Source organism: Staurois parvus, unplaced genomic scaffold (genome assembly GCF_062004578.1).
Source record: "Staurois parvus isolate SC_StPar_1 unplaced genomic scaffold, SC_StPar_1.0 ptg001601l, whole genome shotgun sequence".
Taxonomy (NCBI): Eukaryota; Metazoa; Chordata; class Amphibia; order Anura; family Ranidae; genus Staurois; species Staurois parvus.
Window position 1 is genome coordinate 19,449 of NW_028319397.1, and position 21,813 is coordinate 41,261.

Sequence of the window (21,813 nt, forward strand, 5' to 3'; positions counted from 1 at the left end):
CTGCCACATAGTACAGCCAGACAAAGGATACCACGGTCCGTAACTACAGGTCTGCAGCTGCTTCTGTCACCTACCTGCTCACTGAACAGCACAGGGTTATAGTGCTAATGTACCGTCCAACAAGCAAGCAGCTGACACCAACAAGTGGCAAACCATCAGTCCTGCAATGTGGTATAAACTGCCTGTCTACTCAGCTTGGCATCACAAGACTGGCTAACCAGAATTCTAAATCTTTTGGCAAACAAAATGGTTCTGATTTCTTCATTTCAGCTGTATAATCAGCTGTTGCATGAGGCTGTTTTGATACACTATGTTATGAAGCAGTATTTGGATTCCTCTTCTTCACAAGCAGACTCCAGTAAACACTGATTGGGGAAGGGAATTGTATCCCCACCACTGACCCCTATGCTCTGGCCTGCCAAGCAGATGTTATTACATGAACCCATGTGGTATTACTGTGTGCTCCACACCAAGAAACAGTGTTCTAATTAAATAAGCAGTGACTGGACATGAGACCAGGGACAAATCAATGTAGGCAGTATGTAAATATAAAATAAATGCTTATTAACAAAAGGTTACTATGTTAGGTTACTAAGCTTACTATGAAAGTTCACCCATTGCTTTTTCCGGGAAATATTCTATATTGCCTTACTAAACAATCTGAAGTGGACCTCCAGGCAAAAAAGCTAAAAAATCATAAGTGGACTCCTTTGCTTGTCAAAGCAAGAATTAGTCTTCTGATTCACAGCCCTGATACCACAGTTGTTTAAATTCATTTTTTTCTCTCATTAATCTAGCCTCAGTCCCCCCATAGGGACGAAGAAAAAGACTGGAGGCTGTAATTGCTGCCAGAAGGTGCTTCAGAAATGTACAGAGTAATGAATACTTAAGTACATGAGATATTTCATTTTTTTCCTTTTAATAATTTCAGACATTTCTACAATTCTGTTTTCACTTTGCCATTATGAGGTACTGAATGTAGGTTAATGAGAAAAAAATTAATTCAAACAATTGTAATACAGACTACAACATAACAAAATAGAAAAAAGTGAAGGGGATCTAATACTTTTTTAAATGCACTGTAATTTAATTATAAATATTTATGCACATGAAACAATTCATACATGAAAAAACCAAACTATATTTAGCAGTTGGTCTAGAGTTCCTGCACATCAATGTATTGCAAGAATATGGAAGACCGGGAAGGAAGTCAAGTTCAGTTTGTTTTTTTTTCTTGCCCCGTGCCCATAGGATATGTGCTCCCCACTGTCCTCACAACAGTGTAATCTATCTACAGTCTTACGTAAGGTCAAGAGGTGTTATTTCACTCTCACACTGATCATTGCATTGGCATACTACAATGACTTGTGTATACTGGAGTTGCCCTGTGAAGGAAACTGCTGCTTGGGGGGCTTCTAAACCAGCAATTGCAAAAAAAAAACAAAAAAAAAAAACAAAAAAAAAAAAACACCACCACCGCAAACATCAGTGCTGTGCTGAGCAGCATAAGGCACACCGCAATGAACAGAGATACAGCTGATGTATCACAAGTAATACTAGGTACATGCATACCTGCTGCTCCAAGTCATGACAGCGCTGCAGGATGTCACTTTTCTCATCTGTGTCCTCACTGATGTAGTAATATTTACGGGACTGGAAGAGAGAGAATGCCAACAAGCATTGGAAGATTGGAGGGAGTGATAAATGGGAGAGAAAGATAAAAAGAAAAGAAAAGGGGGCATAAAAAATTAATTTAGGCCTGTCACTCCCATAAAATAAAAATCTTGTTCAGAAACACTTATTTGGAGCTCTGAGTCCACTACTACTTCTCATGTCTGCTCCTGCACAGTGGCCTAGGATGGGTTTTATGTGACGCCAATCATTGCTTCTATTTCACACAGAACCTGCACTCGGCCCAGAAGAATAAGTGTCAAAGTGGTAGTATACGGTCATACCAAGCTGTGGAGCAGCAAAGAAGGGCAACAGACCATTTTTTGCCTTTAGGTTTGTTATAGTATCTCTGTTCTATGACTAATGAAATCACGTTAACATTGAACTCTGGGATAGTTGCTAATTTTGACCAAAAATTCCTCTCTCCTTGAACATTAGAATTGTTATTATTGCTTTTGTCAAAACATTTTAGTTTATATAAAAAAAAAAAAAAAAAAAAAAAAGGGACTAGGAACATCACTTGTAAAGAGTTAGCGCAGCTGTGCCTGCGCACCTAGGAAAGATAAAGGAAGCACCTCCGTTCCAAATCACACCATACAGGCATGACGGAGCGTGCGTGTATCCATGCGTTGCGTATAATGTGGCCTATTCATTTCAAAAGGCTGCCCTATATGCAAAAAACATGTAAAGAAGTCCCTGACCATGTTGCTAAATTGTGCTGAAATGAGTTTTGGTGTGCACATTAACAGATGCGTTTGGTGCCATTAACAATTAATGGCACTGCCATATGTCTCCTGAAGGGCAGCACATTTCTGTGTATGGCGGGAAAAAAAAAAAAAAAGCACGATTCCTGACATGCACAAAGTGTAAACCTAGGCTCTCTCTTCCTGTGCAGCACTAATGGAAGAAAGTATAATTCCCATTGTGCCAATCTATTTCAGCAGGTGTAAATGGGTATGACAGACCAGGAGTCTCCTGACCTGGAAACCATGGTATTATTTCATGGTGGGCAGGACAGACAAGGAGTCTCCTGGCCTGGAAACCAAAGCGTTATTTTATAGTGGGCAGGACGAACAAGGAGTGAACTGTCTTGGAAACCATAGTATTATTTCATGGTGGGCAGGACAGACCAGGAGTCTCCTGGCCTGGAAACCATAGTGTTATTTCATGGTGGGCAGGACAGACATGGAGTCTCCTGGCCTGGAAACCATAGTGTTATTTCATGGTGGGCAGGACAGACATGGAGTCTCCTGGCCTGGAAACCATAGTATTATTTCATGGTGGGCAGGACAGACCAGGAGTCTCCTGGCCTTTAAACCATGGTATTATTTTATGGTGGGCAGGACAGACAAGGAGTCTCCTGGCCTGGAAACCATAGTGTTATTTCATGGTGGGCAGGACAGACCAGGAGTCTCCTGGCCTGGAAACCATAGTGTTATTTCATGGTGGGCAGGACAGACCAGGAGTCTCCTGGCCTGGAAACCATAGTGTTATTTCATGGTGGGCAGGACAGACAAGGAGTCTCCTGGCCTGGAAACCATAGTGTTATTTCATGGTGGGCAGGACAGACAAGGAGTCTCCTGGCCTGGAAACCATAGTGTTATTTCATGGTGGGCAGGACAGACAAGGAGTCTCCTGGCCTGGAAACCATGGTATTATTTCATGGTGGGCAGGACAGACCAGGAGTCTCCTGGCCTGGAAACCATAGTGTTATTTCATGGTGGGCAGGACAGACAAGGAGTCTCCTGGCCTGGAAACCATGGTATTATTTCATGGTGGGCAGGACAGACCAGGAGTCTCCTGGCCTGGAAACCATAGTGTTATTTCATGGTGGGCAGGACAGACAAGGAGTCTCCAGGCCTGGAAACCATAGTGTTATTTTATGGTGGGTAGGACAGACAAGGAGTCTCCTGGCCTGGAAACCATAGTGTTATTTCATGGTGGGCAAGACAGATTAGGAGTCTCCTGGCCTGGAAACCATAGTGTTATTTCAGGGTGGGCAGGACAGACAAGGAGTCTCCTGGCCTGGAAACCATAGTGTTATTTTATGGTGGGCAGGACAGACCAGGAGTCTCCTGGCCTGGAAACCATAGTATTATTTCATGGTGGGCAGGACAGACCAGGAGTCTCCTGGTCTGTCAATCAAATTCAGCTGTGCCAGTTGACAGGACAGGCTGGGAGTCTGAGATCCTAGGTCCTGCCATTGCAGCCAGCAGTGATGCAATTACATCACCTTTGTAAATAAAAAGCTACAGCAGAGAGGTTCCAAAACTGGTGGCCCAGGGCAGGAGCTGGCACAGCAAACACCAGTCTTACACCCAGGAAAACCGGAACCCTTTTTATGCATGATTTATGGAGTGATTTCGCAATGGCTGCTGCACTGTATGCAATAAGAAGGAACTGATGGAAAGTAGGACACCACATCTGTAAAATTGCCACACAATGTGTGCACAGTGTTCAGCTTTAGAACCAAGCTACATGATGACATGTAAACAAAAGAAAAAAAAACATGATGCTGGCAAAGAATCAATATTTAAGTGCAAACACATAAAAAAAAAAATCAGTAATAATAATCGAAGGAACTGGACTTGTATTATTGCAGGTCTAGGGTTGTATGGCTGGGATGACAGAATGCACAGGTAGGCCTCAGCTTTTCTTCAGGGAAAACACTTCACTCACCTGACTGTCATAGTTCACGTAAGTGTCGGCTGTCACGGCATCAGAAGGTTCCTTACTCAGGAGCTGCAAGGAGTGAATTCACACAAATACATTGACAGTATTACAAGCTGTACTTAAATCACCACTAAGGTTTTAAAAATGTTGTAATTTTTATAGCTGTGTGGTTATTTCCTATAATGGTTGTATTCAGAATATTCATTTTTTTATTCCCCATATCTTTTTGTGGTAGTGGTTTTTTATACAGGTATTCCACCTAAAACTGATAGTTCTGTTTGTTGTAGATGTCAGGGAGTTGAACCATTTGATAATTCCTTTTTACGTACCATAGACTGAGCTGGTGAAATCTTAGATCCTAGTCTCTGGGTCTGTACACCTGCTGTGCCAATTATTAGGGACTCCTACCATTCCGGTTGGATTTCCTATTATGGAGAATTTACCAAAAAGAGTTGAGCGCACAAAGCTAAGGCACACACCAACCTCCCATGAGGACAGGAACAACACTGCTGTGATGTTTTCAGGAATGTATTGTACACCCACAAGCACCCTGCCGCCTCCTCTCATCAGCTATTATATTCCTGCATTGCATAGAACAGCACAGAGATCCAGTGATGACATCTCTGGGTATACAGAGCTGGAAATGACAGCGGGGAGAGCTCTTTGTTGGAAGTATCCAAGATATAAGAAGCTACAGGTGTTGACTCCATATGTAACAAAGTGGAACTACACTGCACCTGAGCACCGCAAACCAAAAACATTATTTAATTCATTTTTGTTATTCAAAGCAAACTCATTCGTCTATGTTTGCATGCTTTATTTTGCTGAGAAATTACATTGAAAAACACTCTCTAGCATTTCTGGCAGCGGCTATCTTGAGTAAGGGCAGACGATTCACGTACAAATTAATAAAAAAAAAATATGAAAAGACAGGTTATAAATAGGCTAGGTATCTGCTACCCTGTATATGTGCGGTCCAGTAACCAAACATACAGTTGTGTTCAAAATAATAGCAGTCAGACATCACTAACCAGATCAATCACTGTTTTCGGTAGAAATGATATTTCTACATGGCAAATAATTTACTAGCAGGTGTAGTAGAGTAATAGAAATCCAACAGACACAACAGTCATGACATGCATGCTACTGATTCTGTGTCATTGAATCACTCATTGAAAGGGGCATGTTCAAAATAATAGCAGTGTGGAGTTCTATTAGTGAGGTCATTCATTCTTTGAAAAACAGGTGGCAATTATTGCCCTTATTTAAGGAAGGAAGGCAGCAAATGTTGGACATGCTGGTTACAGTGCATTTCTCTCTGAAATTCTGAGGAAAATGGGTCGTTCCAGACATTGTTCAGAAGAGCAGCGTACCTTGATTAAAAAGTTGATTGGAGAGGGGAAAACATATAAAGAAGTGCAGAAAATGATAGGCTGCTCAGCTAAAATGATCGCAAATGCTTTAAAATGGCAACCAAAACCTGAAAGACGTGGAAGAAAGCGAAAAACTACCATTCGAATGGATAGAAGAATAGCCAAAATGGCACGGACTCAGCCAACAATCAGCTCCAGGAAGATGAAAGAAGGTGTGACGTTCCCTGTGAGGACTGTTACAATTAGAAGATGCCTATGTGAAGCCAAGCTATCTGCAAGAAGTCCCCGCAAAGTCCCACTGTTGAAAAAAAAGACGTGCTGAAGAGGTTACAATTTGCCAAAGAGCACATTGACTGGCCTAAAGAGAAATGGCGCAACATTTTGTGGACTGATGAAAGTAAGATTGTTCTTTTTGGGTCTAGTGGCCGGAGACAGTTTGTCAGACGATCCCCAAACACTGAATTCAAGCCAGAGTACACTGTGAAGACAGTGAAGCATGGTGGTGCAAGCATCATGATATGGGGATGTTTCTCATACTACAGTGTTGGGCCTATTTATCGCATACCAGGGATCATGGATCAGTTTGAATACATCAGAATACTTGAAGAGGTCATGCTGCCTTATGCTGAAGAGGAAATGCCCTTGACATGGGTGTTCCAACAAGACAACGACCCCAAACAAACCAGTAAACGTGCAACATCTTGGTTCCAGACCAACAAGATTGACGTTATGGAGTGGCCAGCCCAATCCACGGATCTTAATCCAATAGAAAACTTGTGGGGTGACATCAAAAATGCAGTTTCTGAGGCAAAACCAAGAAATAGAGAAGAACTGTGGAATGTAGTCCAATCATCCTGGGCTGGAATACCTGATCACAGGGGCCAGAAGTTGGGTGACTCCATGCAACACAGATGTACAGCAGTTCTCAGAAACAGTGCGACTACAACCAAATATTCATTAAGTGATTCAAAGGAAAGCAAAATCTTCAAACATTTTTCAGTTTATATAGTGAATGTTTGCATTTGTAAAGAAGAATACAAACACTGCTATTTTTTTGAACAGTCTAATATTCACTTTTCTTCCATTTTTTATAAAGGAACAACACAAATTTGATATATTTTTCTTCATGTTTTGATTTGGAATAGAATGTGTCGTGTTCCCAATGCATTTGTGTGGATGGAAATAAAAGCTATTAGAAGGATTTTGAGCTTTATTCACTATTTTCAACACACTGCTATTATTTTGAACACAACTGTACCTAGTAACTAAAAAACAGACGTGAACAGGATGTTCACCAAAGCGGTTACAGGAAAGACCCATGCAGTAAACCATTACACATTAGGTGTATGAAACAATACAAATATTATGGTTCAGAAAATAAAATGCAAGCAATAAGGCAGGCACTGTCTGACTTACTGCAGCTTCTAATATACTATGTGGAAAGCTCACAGTGTGCTGTAAAATCAGAGTAAGCAATTTCAGTACTTGGAAAAACTCTACACAACTGTACATGGCAGCACGTAAGGCTGGAGTTTAGCTTTAAACATGGTTTAGGTAAGTAAGCATTCCCTATTCCAAGGGAACAACCTCTAACCCTTTCGTTAATCAGCCCCAATATGAATTATCATCACAGCAGAAACAAAGTAACAGTTCTTCCACTTACTTCCTGGATGGATTCCATGACGGCCTGCTGTACAGATTCCCCCAAGGTCATGATCTGCTGGATGTGCTCTGGATGAACACATAATACAACATCACTACACAAATATAGAACCAAAACAGAAAGCAATTCTAGTAATAAATGGGAGGGAAGCAATACAAAAGTCCTACGTGCTCTAGAACAGAGTTTCTCAACCTTTTTTCAGTCAAGGCACCCTTTAAAATTATGGACAGTCCCGAGGCACCCTTTAAAATAATGGACAGTCTTGAGGCACCCCATTCTAAAATGTGAAAAACGATTCTAATCGCCAGCATCGAGTCTTTCTGCTATCACCTTGCAATTAGCAAAAGAGTTGTCAGTCTGTCACACAAACCTCTTCAGTTGGCCATTGGGCTCCCCATCTGATAGACCTTGGAGGCAGCCCAAATGAAGGAGCACAGATGGCAGACTGACAACACTGTTGCTAGTTGTAAGGCAATGGCTTAAATGTTGTCGGTTTGCAATGGAAAGTGCTGCTATTGGCAAAAAGGAAACTTTGCAACAGATTCTCAAAAATAATTGGCAGCACATCTTACTGTATAGTTTCTTATCCACAACATACAGAATAGATTGCTCTCATGTCTCCATTTTTTTTTTTTGCTAGTGCCCTGGAAGGATAGCCATCTTTTCTCATCTCCACTGATTTAAGACTGGACCCACCTATGTTAACCTTTTTTCATTTAGCAACCTTGAACCTACCTGGAGCAGTTGTCCCCAGACTCGAATTTATTTATTTATTTATTTTTTGTATTTCAATAGTTTTTATTAGTTTTCAGCAGTATAAAACAGAGGCGACAAAACATGCCCCCACAGGGGCTATCAATTGCACCGATAAGATAAAAAACATAATAATAAAAGAAAAACAGTGCTCTAACTTCAACAAGGCAGAAGGTACGCCCACGCAGGGGCTATCAATGGCACATAGGTTACAATGACGGTAATGAAATTCTAACTGCAATTAAAGGCAGCTGTCAACTATCACCCAAAAAAACTAACAGAAATGGAGAGAAAGAAAGAGAAGAGAAATAAGAGGAGAGAAAAAAAAAAAAAAAAAAGAGAAGGAGAAGAGGGGGCAGAGATCCAAGAGCGCCACCATCAAACGCCAGTGCCTAATGCCAGTACATCCCCATACTAGCCAAAGGAAGCGTGGGAAAGGCATATTGCAACCATGGTTCCCATATTTTCGAGAATTTACATTGGGAGTCGTTGCATATGCTCGACATCCAGACTCGAATTTTGATCTTACTATAAATGGACTCCACTGAACAGGACATTCATAGGTTGTGCTGGAAAATGACCCTTGGGCTCTGGGCTCTACTTGAGAACTTTCCAGTTGGTTCTGAACAAGTCAGCTGGGGAGCGCTTTCCAGGTTTAGAGCTGCTAGCATTGTCCCTGTGTTTGCTTTGTCTCTGAAGACTCAATTGTGCAACTAGGACATACAGGCCAGGCACTGGGAGATCTTACACTTTATTAGCTGCTGGGCACCTAGCTTGTCCACCCCCCCCTTTTACCTAACCTGCCATGAAATGGCTTAATTGTGGGGCAGAGTGCTGACATAATTCCATTGAGTGAAGCCAAGCGTGTGGGTCTACCCAGCCTGACAGCATTTAAGACGTGTAAGCCTTGCTGCTGCTCCTGCTACAAGAGCCTCATAGAACTTTGATCACTGATCTGTTCCAACTGCCCACCTACAGTGAAGCTTAGTCACCTCCAGCTGCTCAGCCTTCCAGTACTGATCGTCATCTACCAGTTACTGTACCTAGGCTTCACAGGTACTCAAGATCTCATCTCCTGCCTTTAACAGCTGGAACATGTTTGATTCTAGATAAGGGGGACAGTCCTGTTGTATTGGGTGTTGTCAGTACATTGTCCACTTAGGGTCAGGTTCTGCTTGCAAACCCCTCACCCCCAAAAGCGGCAATGCCCGAAGCTTAGAGTCATGTTGCACTTTGGTGTTAAGAGCCCATGCCCTACTTGGTGTTCTGCTTGGTTCCATTGGGTGTTGCTGGTCCTGCTCCTCTCTCGGAAAAGGTTTATACTAGTCATACGTTTTGTTGCAGATTACCCAGTTAAACTCTGCCAGTGCACCTTCCCCTGCAGACTCCGTTCCTGACCTGCCTATGGCCTTAGATGCCTTCAGCTGTGGAATCTCTTTGAACACGAATTGCTCAAATCACTGATTGAAGAGCTTTCATCCTACATGGCCCCCCGATGCCTCCAAAACCTTCCCTTCACACTCTCAGAGTTGTTTATGAAGACTGAAGTGCCCTACTAGGGCTTTTGCACTTTCCAAACTCTTGTAGGCCCTTTAATTCTCATTGAGGAGTATGTCACTGAGTAGTTTGTCCCTGATGTAGATCTGGGTATCTCTTGCATTAATAAGGTGCTTTACCATACTGGTGGAGGATGATCCTTCCCTCTAATAAGAGACTAAACTCTTTCTAGGGCTATGTTCTTCTTGGCAGGCTCTGCTTGCAGTACTCCTATGCCCAGGGAGTTTACTTCTTGCAAGGTTCATCACCACATATGGAAAGTGTGAATAAAATGGCTTTCACCTCAGGAGTTTCTCTGTGGGACAGATCCTTTTCTCCAGTTAGGCCTCAGAAGTTCCATTTTGAACTCAGAGACATACATCTCTCTGCTCTGACTCACAAGGTTGTTTTCCATGTAGTGACCACCTTGGCTTTGCAGGTGTATGAAATGGCAACTTTACCTTGCAAGGAACCCTTTTTATTTCCGCACAAAGAGGTGTTGAGGCCTAGGCCTTGCTACCTTCCTAAAATGGTCTTTGCTTTTCACCTTAACCTGGAAATTGGAAATCTTCCTCTATAAAGACACAACCAGAACAAAGTGGCTTGAGTGACGGCTACGTTTCTGTTAGGGACAGGGCACAGAGGAAGCGTTTTCTGGTCAATTATTGTAATTACAAGTCATAGATAATGTAGGGGGGGCTGAGCAACACCATCCGTGGCACGGTGTCACTTGAAAATACCTGGTAGTGTCCAATGCTGATTGCTGGACAACCAGAGCATGGACAGATGTCAAACATGGTGCTACATATTTATCAAGGTTCATGTGTTTTATGACCGTTTAATGCTCAGAGTAATTTTGGGTGAACTTTCACTTTAACAATAAATGTGAACACATGGCAGCTATTCCACAGCCAGAGAGATGTGATAAGGCAAAATCACCACTCACCTTCCTTCTTGTCACAGCTGATGGCACATCCCAGGACAAGCTGCACCATCTTCCTGAGCTCTGCTGTGTTGGAGAACTCCCCGATCAATGTAACGTCTGGAATATGATCCTCCGAAACTGGGTGGCCTAGTACCTGACCAGACAGGACAACACATGGGTAAGAAGTAAAATAAGCACCCTTCTCTTTATCAGTGTAGAACATGATGACCGACTGTGGTCTGTGCCCCACCAAAACATTGGTCACAAAATAAAGTTTCTTTGTTTTGTACTTGACTTCTTGAAATCTTGTAATTGCTCTGTTGCAACTAGGAGAAATTGGACCGTGCTTACGGAGTAGCCAGTACAATGGCTTCATATGAGCAAGGATTTTCTGCTTTTTTTTGTATGTATATATGACCTCTAACCATAAAGAGAGAATGTCATCACTGGGAAAAAAGGTACACACAATGTACATACACACTTCATAACATATGCGGCGCTGGGGGTGGCGTAACGCGTAGGAGGAGCCGGGGGTGACACTGGTGTCGCAGGAGAGCCGATTTACGGCTGTAAAGTGAGATTTTAAAGGAGTTTAATATTTGAATATTGTAAGTGCATTACTGTTATTAATTTCTTGAAATGAGGCTTACTACACTACGAGAGGCCATTGTATGTTTTCTGTACTGGCAGCAATGAAGGCAGAGACCGGCAGTCTTTTAAGGGACATCTGCCAGGACTAATAAAAGGAGAAGTTCATCCATAAGGTCAACCAGGAAGATAGAGACCATTATACCTATACCCCATCGAGAGTAAAATGCCCATCTAGACCTAACAACATATGTTCTTAGGTCCACAACTAGAGGGGAGCGCATAGGAGGAAAGGTGGTGGGACCCACTTTGCATGCGGGTGTGGATCTTTGTTTATTATGCAGAGAGTGGAGGAAGATTGTCACGCTGGGGATAGAAAACATGTTCTTTGGACTGGGACTATATGGAGTATCATCACTAAGGAATTTTGTCTATGTTTATTTTTTCCTTTGGATATATTAGTCTTCACAATTTTTTATGTGGTTCAAGTAATACGCCGTGTGTAATTTCTGAATCACACGAGTAGGCACATGTATAGCTATACACGAAGGGAACGCCGCATGTCTAATGGATAATGGTTTATTGTAGCAGTGCAGGAACACACTTTAATGTGAGCAGCACCCTGACAAATACTGTACATTCACAACTTTAACTTATTAATTTTACTTATATTTTTTGTACATTTATTCTATTGCATACATTTTTTTTCTATTGGAAGATGTAAACATACTCCTGATGAAGTCACATGATATGACGCAACACGTAGGGTGTGCCGATGGCGTCAGGCCATAAACCAGAAGTGGACGTGCCGACATTTGGGATAAGGGATTTCTGCATATTTCTCACAGCAAACACTGTATAGTGAGTTTTTAACCCTGTAGTGTCCGAGGACGACACATTTTAATGTGAGTTTTACTAGATTGTTTTAAATAAAGGTTATTTTGAGTGCCAATTTTACACTATGTGGAGCATTTTTCTCACGTGGATGTGGAGCTATCTGGAGATGTTTAAAAGGGCTGACTAACGGTGGTGAAGATCTATGTACCAGTATACCCTCCCGGGTTAAAGGGGAAGGCATAGTTTGACCTGTCATTACGGATCAAACTTGGAGGTGAGCGGAATTGAGTGTTGGAAGCGGATGAGCACTAAGGGGTGACACAGGAGCACCATACACGTGTATGTAGTAGTGTGGTACACTGGTTTATTTCGAAGTACAGTGGATTTAAAAGGGACGCTTCACCAATTTTTGAGACTATATTCTGATGACACTTATAGTTGGTGTATGTGAATCACGATTCATGGGATATATACCACACAAGTCCACGTTCTGATATTCAAGATTTAAAGGGACAGTTCACTATTAAGGACAATTATTCATCATCTGTGTGCACAATTAATGTATAGCACTGGTTATGTACAGTCTATGGAGTCGTATATGCATGTATTGATTAGATGTCTGGTATAGCACACATGGATTCTCACCAGCATAGTCGTTTGTTTTGTGCACGTATTTATTGTTTAGCACTATATTTTGCATTTATATTGTTGCGCTGCATTTTCGATTTGTTTATCCCTCACAATTGTTTAATTAGGTCTTGCATTTAGTGACAGGTAACGCAGACGTTTCACAATACATATTGTACATACACACTTTGCTCTGAAACTGGGACAGGAAGTGGGGTGAATCTCTTCAATGGTGACACAGACAGCAATAAGTAACCTCAAGTTTTTGCTGCCATGTCCCTGCTTAGTACATTTCTTTAGTTTCTGTTGTGTCACTGAGATAAAAAAAAAACAAAAAAAACCCCTCAATCATAAAACAGCAACGCATGCATGGGGCTTTTTCTGGGATATGGACTGTACAGCAGGTGAGGAGGAAGTGCAGGTGAGGTAAATGACACAGGAAAACTTTGCATACAAAGAGATAACATCTGATAGGGGAACCCCACCAAAACAAAGATTCTATTGTCTGCAAGGAACAGGATTCAAGCATAAAAACTACAGTGGACAGCTGTCATGGAAAGGGAAAGTTTTGCTTGGTGGGCAGCATTCTAAAGAGAAACAGTTTTTTTTTTGTTTTTAAGATTGATGGAAAAACAACCTAAAATCCTCAGGAATTTACCAGCCCCCATGGGGTTGATTTACTAAAGGAAATACAGTTTGTTTTGCAATTGAAGTTGAACTCTGCATGCTAATTTTCCCCAGAGTTTAGTGAATGTGGTGAAGTTTCACTTTGCAAAAAAATACCCAATCATGTGCAAAGAAAAAAAACAAAACAAAAACATGTGCATTTGCTTGCACATGATTGGATGATGGATGTCAGCAGAGCGTCACCTTATTCACTATGCTCTGGGGATAGAACTCTTGTAAAGTACAACAAGGTAGACAGTCTATTTGCCTTTAGTAACTTAAAGAAGAACTTCAGGGTAGGCAAAAAAAAAAAAAAAAATTAGTACACCCCCTACACAAAACAATAAACGGTTAATAACATTTATTAACCACAAGGACTTGCAGTAAATGTGGGTGGATACACTAGGTCTGTACATGCTGAAAGTGTCAGAGTCCCAGTCTGCCCACCACTGCAAGTGGGCCTGAATGACATCACTGCTTCCTGGAGATAGAACTACAGAGGGGATGTGCCAAGACCAGTGGCAGGGGGAATAGGAGGCATAGCAGCCACTAGTCTTTCAAACAGGAAACTAAAGAAAAATTAACGGTTTGATTTGAAAATGAATAGGCTATTTCAGAGCAACTACTGAGTGAACCAGAAGATGGATGACATATTCAGTGAAGGTAGGAAATCAGCAACAAGGACATGTAAAGAAGTTTTTGCCCAGAGTTCTGCTTTAACTCCTATGTTTACAAGAACCACACACAGCGAGCATTGACAGAAGGGGTTAGATTGCCCGAACGTACCCATTAAGGAAGTTATGATCTAATATAATTCATTTCGAAACATTCAGATTAAAGAACAAACAACTCAGAACAAAGTACTCACATCCTGGTAATACTCCAGAACACTCTGAAGGATTTTCTTCAAGTTGTTTACCTGGCAGAAGATAACAAGAGATAAAGAAGCTAGGGAGGATTGCTATAATATGGTCAATATTTGAAGTCTCTGTTCAACAAAACCAGAAATCGAAAGAGGATGTTTACATAGTCATTATAAAACATAACCAAGAAGTTTGACTTTAAATTGAACCTATAAATCAGCCTCTCAACATTTTTAACATGGGGGAACCCTTAAAATAACTTTCTGATCTCAGGGAACCCCTGCTAATACTTACTATATCTGCAGATCACAGCACATTAGTGACTGGTCAGAGACAAAAATGCTCCGTGGTAAGAATCCCTCCTTACAGTTAGATAACAAAAAAGAATTGTTGTCTGGGGTTACTTATCTGAGAGCCAGAATCTGTTCACTGCTCAAGGAACTCCAGACAACATCTGGAGGAACACTAAGGTTCCATGGAATCCTGGTTGAGAAAGGTGGCTACAGACGTTGGAGAATTTAAACAATTTTAACAAACACTAAATAAGCTTTAAAACAAGCACTCACTGACCTCTGTAACTACAGGTACTGCGGAGGAATGCATCCTCAAGGTTCACAGCAGAAGTACCAAAGCTATTCTTTCAGTCAACTCAGCTCAGTCGGCCACAAGTTCACTTTAAAGCAAACCCTTCTATTGCCCAGACCAGCCAAAGTAGCAGATTAACTCGGCTGCCTTGGATCATTTTACGCCTGTAAATTCCTATGCTGACTTCCACTTTCACAAAGCTGCCCTGTAGATTCAGTTACAATAATACATCTCCATAACTCAGCTCCATAATGTCCCATATTCATTTTAGTGGTCCATTTTCACACATGGTCAGGGTAAAATTATGTCCCTAGGTTTATGCCTCTCAATACAAAAAAAAAAATAGGAAGAAAGAATAATGGTAGCTTTAAAAGCTGTGCATGGGCATTGCACGCCATTTTTCTTTTAGTTATGTAGTGTGTGGAAGGGTTAGAGCCTCTGTCAAGTTTTTAATTCTGTCTGTGCCTCCATTGATAAGATTTTGCTTTACCTTTCTGGGTGAGGGAGGGGGAATCTCTCCAACAAGAATGCAAAAACAGCAATAAAACCATGACAGAGGGTCTAACACTTCCCGATTTTATGTTTAAGTCTGATTTCATGCCGTTAACAAACATTTACTGCTTGCAGTGTGAGAAGGGGCATTTTTTTTTTTAAGTCTAGGGGTGCAGGAATACAATGAAAATACTTAATGTATACCTTGCTCCAGCAGAGTCCCTTCTGCACTATGACCGCATTCCTGCAGGGGGACCCACAGCCTGATCTAAAGGCTGAGACCATTGTAGGTGGCACTTTAGCATCCTCAGCGTACATTACTGAGTTAATGATCCTGTATTATACATGATGATGCTGAAGCTCCACCCAGAGACCAGAGAGGGGGTGTAAGGCAAGTGCTATAGCGTGTACTTTAACCCCTAAACATAATGAGCACATAACCCTTGTAATGCAGAGGCGCCACCCCCCCCCTGCAGGGGTGGATTTTTTTCTTCTTATAATTCCTGGAAATTGGCTTTAATACTTTCACTGCCAGAACCATTTCAACATTTTTTTGCACACGGTTAAAGTTTCATTTTAGGCCTGAAGATTACATAAACCACCAAACATATATTTTAATAAAGCAGACACCCTAGAGCAGTGGTTCTCAACCTTCCTAATGTCACGACCCTTTAATACAGTTCCTCATGTTGTGGTGACCCCCAACCATAAAATTATTCAAAACGGTCGATCATTTTGCGCCCTGGTCAATCGACTGAAGGAATTTGATGGGAACGGAAGTTAATCTGATTGCCAATTGGATCTGATAGTAAAATTGAAGTGTGTATTCCCCCCTCCCCCCCAGGGATATCAGCCCTCTCCCACACCAAGTCGTCTGTCCTGAGGCTCCTTTTATGACCCCGGAAAATTTGGGATTGCTGGTCGCGGTGTACCTCTAGCGAGCCGGGTGCCCCGGTGCCAGCCCTCGTGCTGTGAGGAGAAGCCTCCGTGGGCGCTGTAGGGCGCACACTCTGCGGGTAACCAGATCCCCCCTCCCCGGAGACAAAGGGGGGCCCGGCTCACATCTATCCAGCTGTTGTGAGCAGCTGCCCGCCTGAGGAAACATGCAGCAGGTGCAAGGGCAGCCAATGGGTGGCAGTGGGGCACCTCCGACCTGCCCCTTGCAGGGGAGGAGCCTCCAGCCTGGCCGGCCGCTCATAACGCACAGGGAAGAGGGAGCGGGCCAGTCAGTGTGCTGGTGTTAGTTCAGCGTGAGAGGCTTGCAGCAAGCCGGGAGTGCGGGACGCCCTGCCGAGCCCCTCCGGCCGCCCTCACCACTACCTCATAGAGTCTATCTGTATGTGGGCGGACCCGCCTGGAGACGGATAGAGGAGCGGTGTCTCGGTTCCTAAGACCATCGGAAATATGTGTTTTCCAATGGTCTTAGGCAACCCCTGTGAAAGGGTTGTTCGACCCCCAAAGGGGTCGCGACCCACAGGTTGAGAACCGCTGCCCTAGAGAATAAAAAAAGTGGTAGTTTCAATTTTTTGTCACATAATATTAGTGCAACAGTTTATGAAACTACAGTTAATTGTAGGGCACATCAGCACAATATATTAACCAATCGAATGATAAAATTTAAAAGATGAGGTAGTGCCAAGTAAATGGATATCCAACACACCAAACCTTGAAATTGTGTGTTCCTGTGAAATGGCGACAAACTTCAGTACACAATATGCTTTCCATAGGTGACGCTATAAAAGCCCCTACAGGTCATCAGTTTGGAGGTAACCATGAACAACCGGCCGAGGATTATTGCTCTCATTCTGGCATGTGTGGCGATATTTAACGTGTACTGTGTGTAAGCACCCCCAATGCATGCATTTAAGTTTGTGTCTATGTGGTGGTGGCTCAAGATTATCTTGATGGGTATTTTAAGCGCTTCAGTGTAACTAATTTTTTTCACTTTTTTAATTTTTTTTTAATAAATTTTTCCCGCATCACATAGGGGACAAAAGTCTGCAGCGGCTGGGAGTGTGTGTAAAAGCCTCCACTGCCAGCCGATGGAGCTTTTTTTTTTTTACTTCGTGGTATGCAACAAAACACAGTAGCATGACATGACTTCATGATCGGGACAAATGCATCCGCTGCCACAGCAATATAGGTGGAAACATAGGAAATCAGCAAAAAAACAAGTCAGTATTCAGTGTGTCATGCCACCTATAGTAAGCGATTAGAGCCTAAGAGGCTAGCATACAATAAAATGACCTGTGAGATAGATAATAGCCCACATGGAAGAAAAATATATTTGAAATACATTTTTAAAGTATTTTTCCAAAATATTTGAATATGCTACTACTAATTTATATCTATCTATCTATCTATCTATCTATCTATCTCTATATCACATACATACACTGCATGTTGAAATGTGTTTTTATTACAAAATATTTTTAAAAATACATTTCAAATACACTGTCTTTAATTTTAAGATATATATTTGTAAATGCATTTCAAAAATGTAGATTTGTATTTTTACTTTTTTATACGTTAAAAAAACCTGAAGCATATATTTAAAAAAAATATATATTTTTTAAATATATTCTTCAGATTTTTTTTTTTAAAACATAAAAAAGTCATTTTAAACATATATTTGTAAATGCATTCAAAAAATGTAGATTTGTATTTTTAAAGACATACAGTATAATTGAAATGTATTTTTAAAAATATTTTTCATATATTTTGTAATAGAAACGCAATTCAACAATATATTGAATATGGCCATAATTGTAGCATTTCAAATATATGGCAATATATTTGGGAAGAAAATTTTTAAAATATATTTCAAATACGGTATATTTTTCTTCCATATGGGAGCACAGAAGAGACCATGTATGTCATGTGTACACCATTATGGTCAAACGTAGAACAGGTATTGATGGACAGGAGGGAGGAGGATGGTCAGCTGTCATATCTGGTGGCAGACAATATGTCTAAACCTCTTAGCTGTCATGCCCTGTTGTCAGTGCATACCAGGTGACTTTTTTTTTTTAATTTTAATGTAAAAAAAGAAAGACATCGCAGGGTCCGACGTAGTTACTACAAGGGTTAAACTAATCTTGTGAAGAACTGTTCTGGCTGCAACAGGGCTTAAAGCTGGTGTTTAATCTGCTTCAGTTCTGCTTTCCCTTGTTTCTCCCCCTCCCCTCCAATATTCAATAGGCCAATATTACTTTCAAATAAAACATTTTTTTTCCAATTGCATACCTTATTTAGACCTAATGATGTTATCACTGGGTCTCTGAGCTGCTCTGTGCAATGCAGATAGATTACGGCTGGTGGGAGAGGCCAGCAGGGTGCTGAACATAGCTTCCTAAAAAGCATAACAACAGCACCCTGCCTCAGAACTCCTCAAGAGCCTTCAGATCTGACACAAGCAGCTTGCTTCAAACTTATGCAAACATTGAAATGCTCTGATGGATGGATGTTGGTCTGGAGGAGTCGGCGTTCACAGGTAGGCTGAATTTGCATATGGACTGTCCTAGGTAACACTTACATGTGATTATTGAACAAACTAAAATCCAATGAATGAAGAGTTGGGGTAAGGGACAGTAAAGCTCTGACTTGCTGCAGCTTCTAATGCACATTGTGAGAAATTCGCAGTGTGCAGCGATAGGAGAGTAAGCACTTTCAGCACAGGACAGGAGCCTTACAACTCACACGACTGCAGGGGAGGCTGGGGTTCAGCTTTAAAGTGCTTCTAAAGGCTGAAGATTCTTTACCTTCATGCAGTCTATGCAGCTGTCAATCACAGCTAGCGAGGAGGAAGCGGGGGTCGAGCTGCGCTCTATATGTTTTAAGGACATACAGGGACGGCTCAGGAGTGAGAACACACGAATGCCCCCAGAGAAAGCAGCATGCTCTGGGGCACTCGGCAGGAGGAAGGGGCCAGGAGCGCTGACAGGGGGCCCGAAAAGAGTAGGACTGAGGCTGATCTGTGCAAAACCATTACACAGAGCAGGTGAGTGCAACATGATATCATTAAAAAAAACAAAAACGTAGCTTTACAACCACTTTACAGCCTATAATCTACAAGTACATCCAGACCCTTTACCACTGAAGCTCTTTTTTCCAGGTAACTCTCCAGTCACCCAGTGTGTCTAGGTCAGCCTTTTCTTTAAAAATATGGCGCCCATTATATCAACCCACTGCAACCACGAGCACAACAGAGAAGAGCGGCTATAAAATGCCCATCAATTACACACATTTATATAATCACCTGTTCATTATTTTATCATTACTCACCTTCATCCTCCAATTATCTCCTGTGTCTGGCTTTATCCGCATAATCCAGGTCTCATTAAACCAGCTGGGATCTCTGCAGGAAAAGTAAAATTCAGTAAAACAAGAAAAACACAAAAAAGGCAGCGGACACTTCACACAGATCTGCACATAGCTTAACAAACCTAAAGCGGTTCTACCAAATAAATTTTTCCTGCTCAGTAATGTGCCAGTGTAGCATTCACTCTGACCTCTTACCAATATCACAACTCTTCCCCTGACAAAGCCTTCATCTGCTTTTCTTCCTTTAACCACTTCCCGACCGGCCGTTGTATATAAACGGCAGGACGGTGGCACTGCAGGGTCGGGTGGCCGTTTATAAACGGCCTCCCCGCCCCCTGCTTGTGAGCGCTCCCTGGGAGCGCGCAGCACCGCGATCCGGTGCCCGCTGTGTCCTCCGGACACAGTGAAACACCGATCGTCGGACGGGACCTCTGTACAAGGTCCCGATCATGTGATCACTGATTGGCCAATCAGTGATCACATGCAAAGTAGTAAGCAAGATGTCACTTGTGACATCATTGCTTACTACGTGTGAAATCTGTGAATGATCACAGAGGTCACATGGTACAAGGCTATTCACAACAGCCTTGTACCATGTGACAAGCTGTGACCACTCACAGCTCACTCAGTAATTCTCAATGAGTGCAAGAATGCACACAGAGAGAAAGAGAAATGATTGCTTTTACATTCTATATGGGTGTAAAAGCAATCAGTGTAAAAAAAAAAAAAAAGAAAATCTTCATCACCCCCCACAAGTAATAAAAATGTAAAAATAAAATGTTTAAAAATTATAATTTTTGGTTATAAACTAATTTGGATTTTTTTTTTTACTAAAAAGATAACGGAATACATTTTGGCTAAGATTTATGATGAAATATTATTTATTTGCAAAATTTTATAAAAAAACACTTTTTGTTCAAAATTTTTGGACATTTCATTTACATAGCAAAAAAAATACAAATCCCAGTGGTGAATAAATACCACCAAAATAAAGCTTTATCTGTCTCAAAGAAATGGTATAAATTCATTTGGGTACAGTGTTGCATGACCGCGCAATTGTCATTCAAAGTGTGATAGCGCTAAAAGCTGAAAATTGCTCTGGTCAGGAAGGGGGTAAAAGTGTCCGGACATGAAGTGGTTCAAGGACGGAGCCATCTTTGGTAGCCTCCCTAGCGGTCTGATTATATCAGTATTTCTGTACTCAAAGCGGTACATTTTTTTGCATGGAAATATGTCTTTTTTTATTGTAGGCCTGTAATTCTTAGGAATAACTCACTGAAATCTGTCTCAACAAGAGTCTAGTAAACATCCAGGGATGTCAAAATTTGAACCACGAAATCATAAATTATAATTTAATAATCATAAAAAATATTATAATAATAAGAAATTTAATTCAAGAATATAATAAAACCAAAAACACTGAAATTTGAAATATAGCGCCAAGTTCGCACATCGCTGAGCAAAGTCGCAAAATTGTTTTCAGTGTCTGATGAAGAATTTCCCCCACGAATCATTATCACTCAATTCTGCAAGTGGTTCTGATTTACTATCGCTGTTCTCTAGCCGGTCTAAAACCGATTTTGACCTAAAGGGACGCTTTTTGGACGCCATGGACGTTTCTCAGTTTCCAGGCGGAAAGAATGGTAAAAATGCAGGCAGGGCGCCGGACAAAGCACTCGGGACAAAATGTATGTGAAATGGTTTGAAACAGCAATGTTATACTGTGTGATTTTAGTGTATTGAGTGAATGTCACTTTTTGACATTTTTAAATTTCCCGCCATTTCCGTCCCCGTACGTCCCAACATTACAGGGAACAGAACCCAGAAGATGGATGCCGGCATCGGCCGGAGGACATTACAGGGGACACTGCAGGGGGGACATCGCGGAAGCGCAGGACAAGGTAAGTGAAGAAGAGATCCCGGAGCAACGCTGCAGGGTATTCCTGAGTGTAGCTCGGGGTTACCGCTTGTGGTGCTGAAACTTTACCCCGAGCTACACTCAGGAATACCACCAGGGAGGTTAAAGTGGTTGTAAAGGCTCAAGGTTTTTACCTTTATGCATTCTATGCATGAAGGTAAATAAAGCCTGTGTGCAGCAGTTCCCCCAGCCCCCCCAATACTTACCAGAGCCCCACTGAGATCCAGCGATGTGCATGACAGCCTCAACTGTCCCGGGTCTCTGCCTCCTCATTGGCTGAGACAGGAAGCAGGAGTCATTGGCTCATGCTGCTGTCAATC

At 41.8% G+C, this 21,813-nt stretch overlaps 1 protein-coding gene across 1 annotated transcript in view; it reads right to left on the minus strand.

Moving 5' to 3' along the window:
• The window catches only part of LOC149435121 (protein Hook homolog 2-like), a gene marked incomplete at its 3' end in the record, with an annotated part of 51,234 nt that overhangs the window by 18,896 nt on the left and 10,525 nt on the right, over positions 1 to 21,813 (minus strand). Inside the window, exons 3-8 of the mRNA XM_089662990.1 lie at positions 19,537 to 19,609; positions 14,181 to 14,231; positions 10,616 to 10,748; positions 7,381 to 7,448; positions 4,351 to 4,413; positions 1,573 to 1,653 (exon numbers count right to left, since the gene is read on the minus strand). Coding sequence (XP_089519116.1) covers positions 1,573 to 1,653; positions 4,351 to 4,413; positions 7,381 to 7,448; positions 10,616 to 10,748; positions 14,181 to 14,231; positions 19,537 to 19,609 — 469 coding nt within the window. The remainder of the gene's footprint in view (positions 1 to 1,572; positions 1,654 to 4,350; positions 4,414 to 7,380; positions 7,449 to 10,615; positions 10,749 to 14,180; positions 14,232 to 19,536; positions 19,610 to 21,813) is intronic.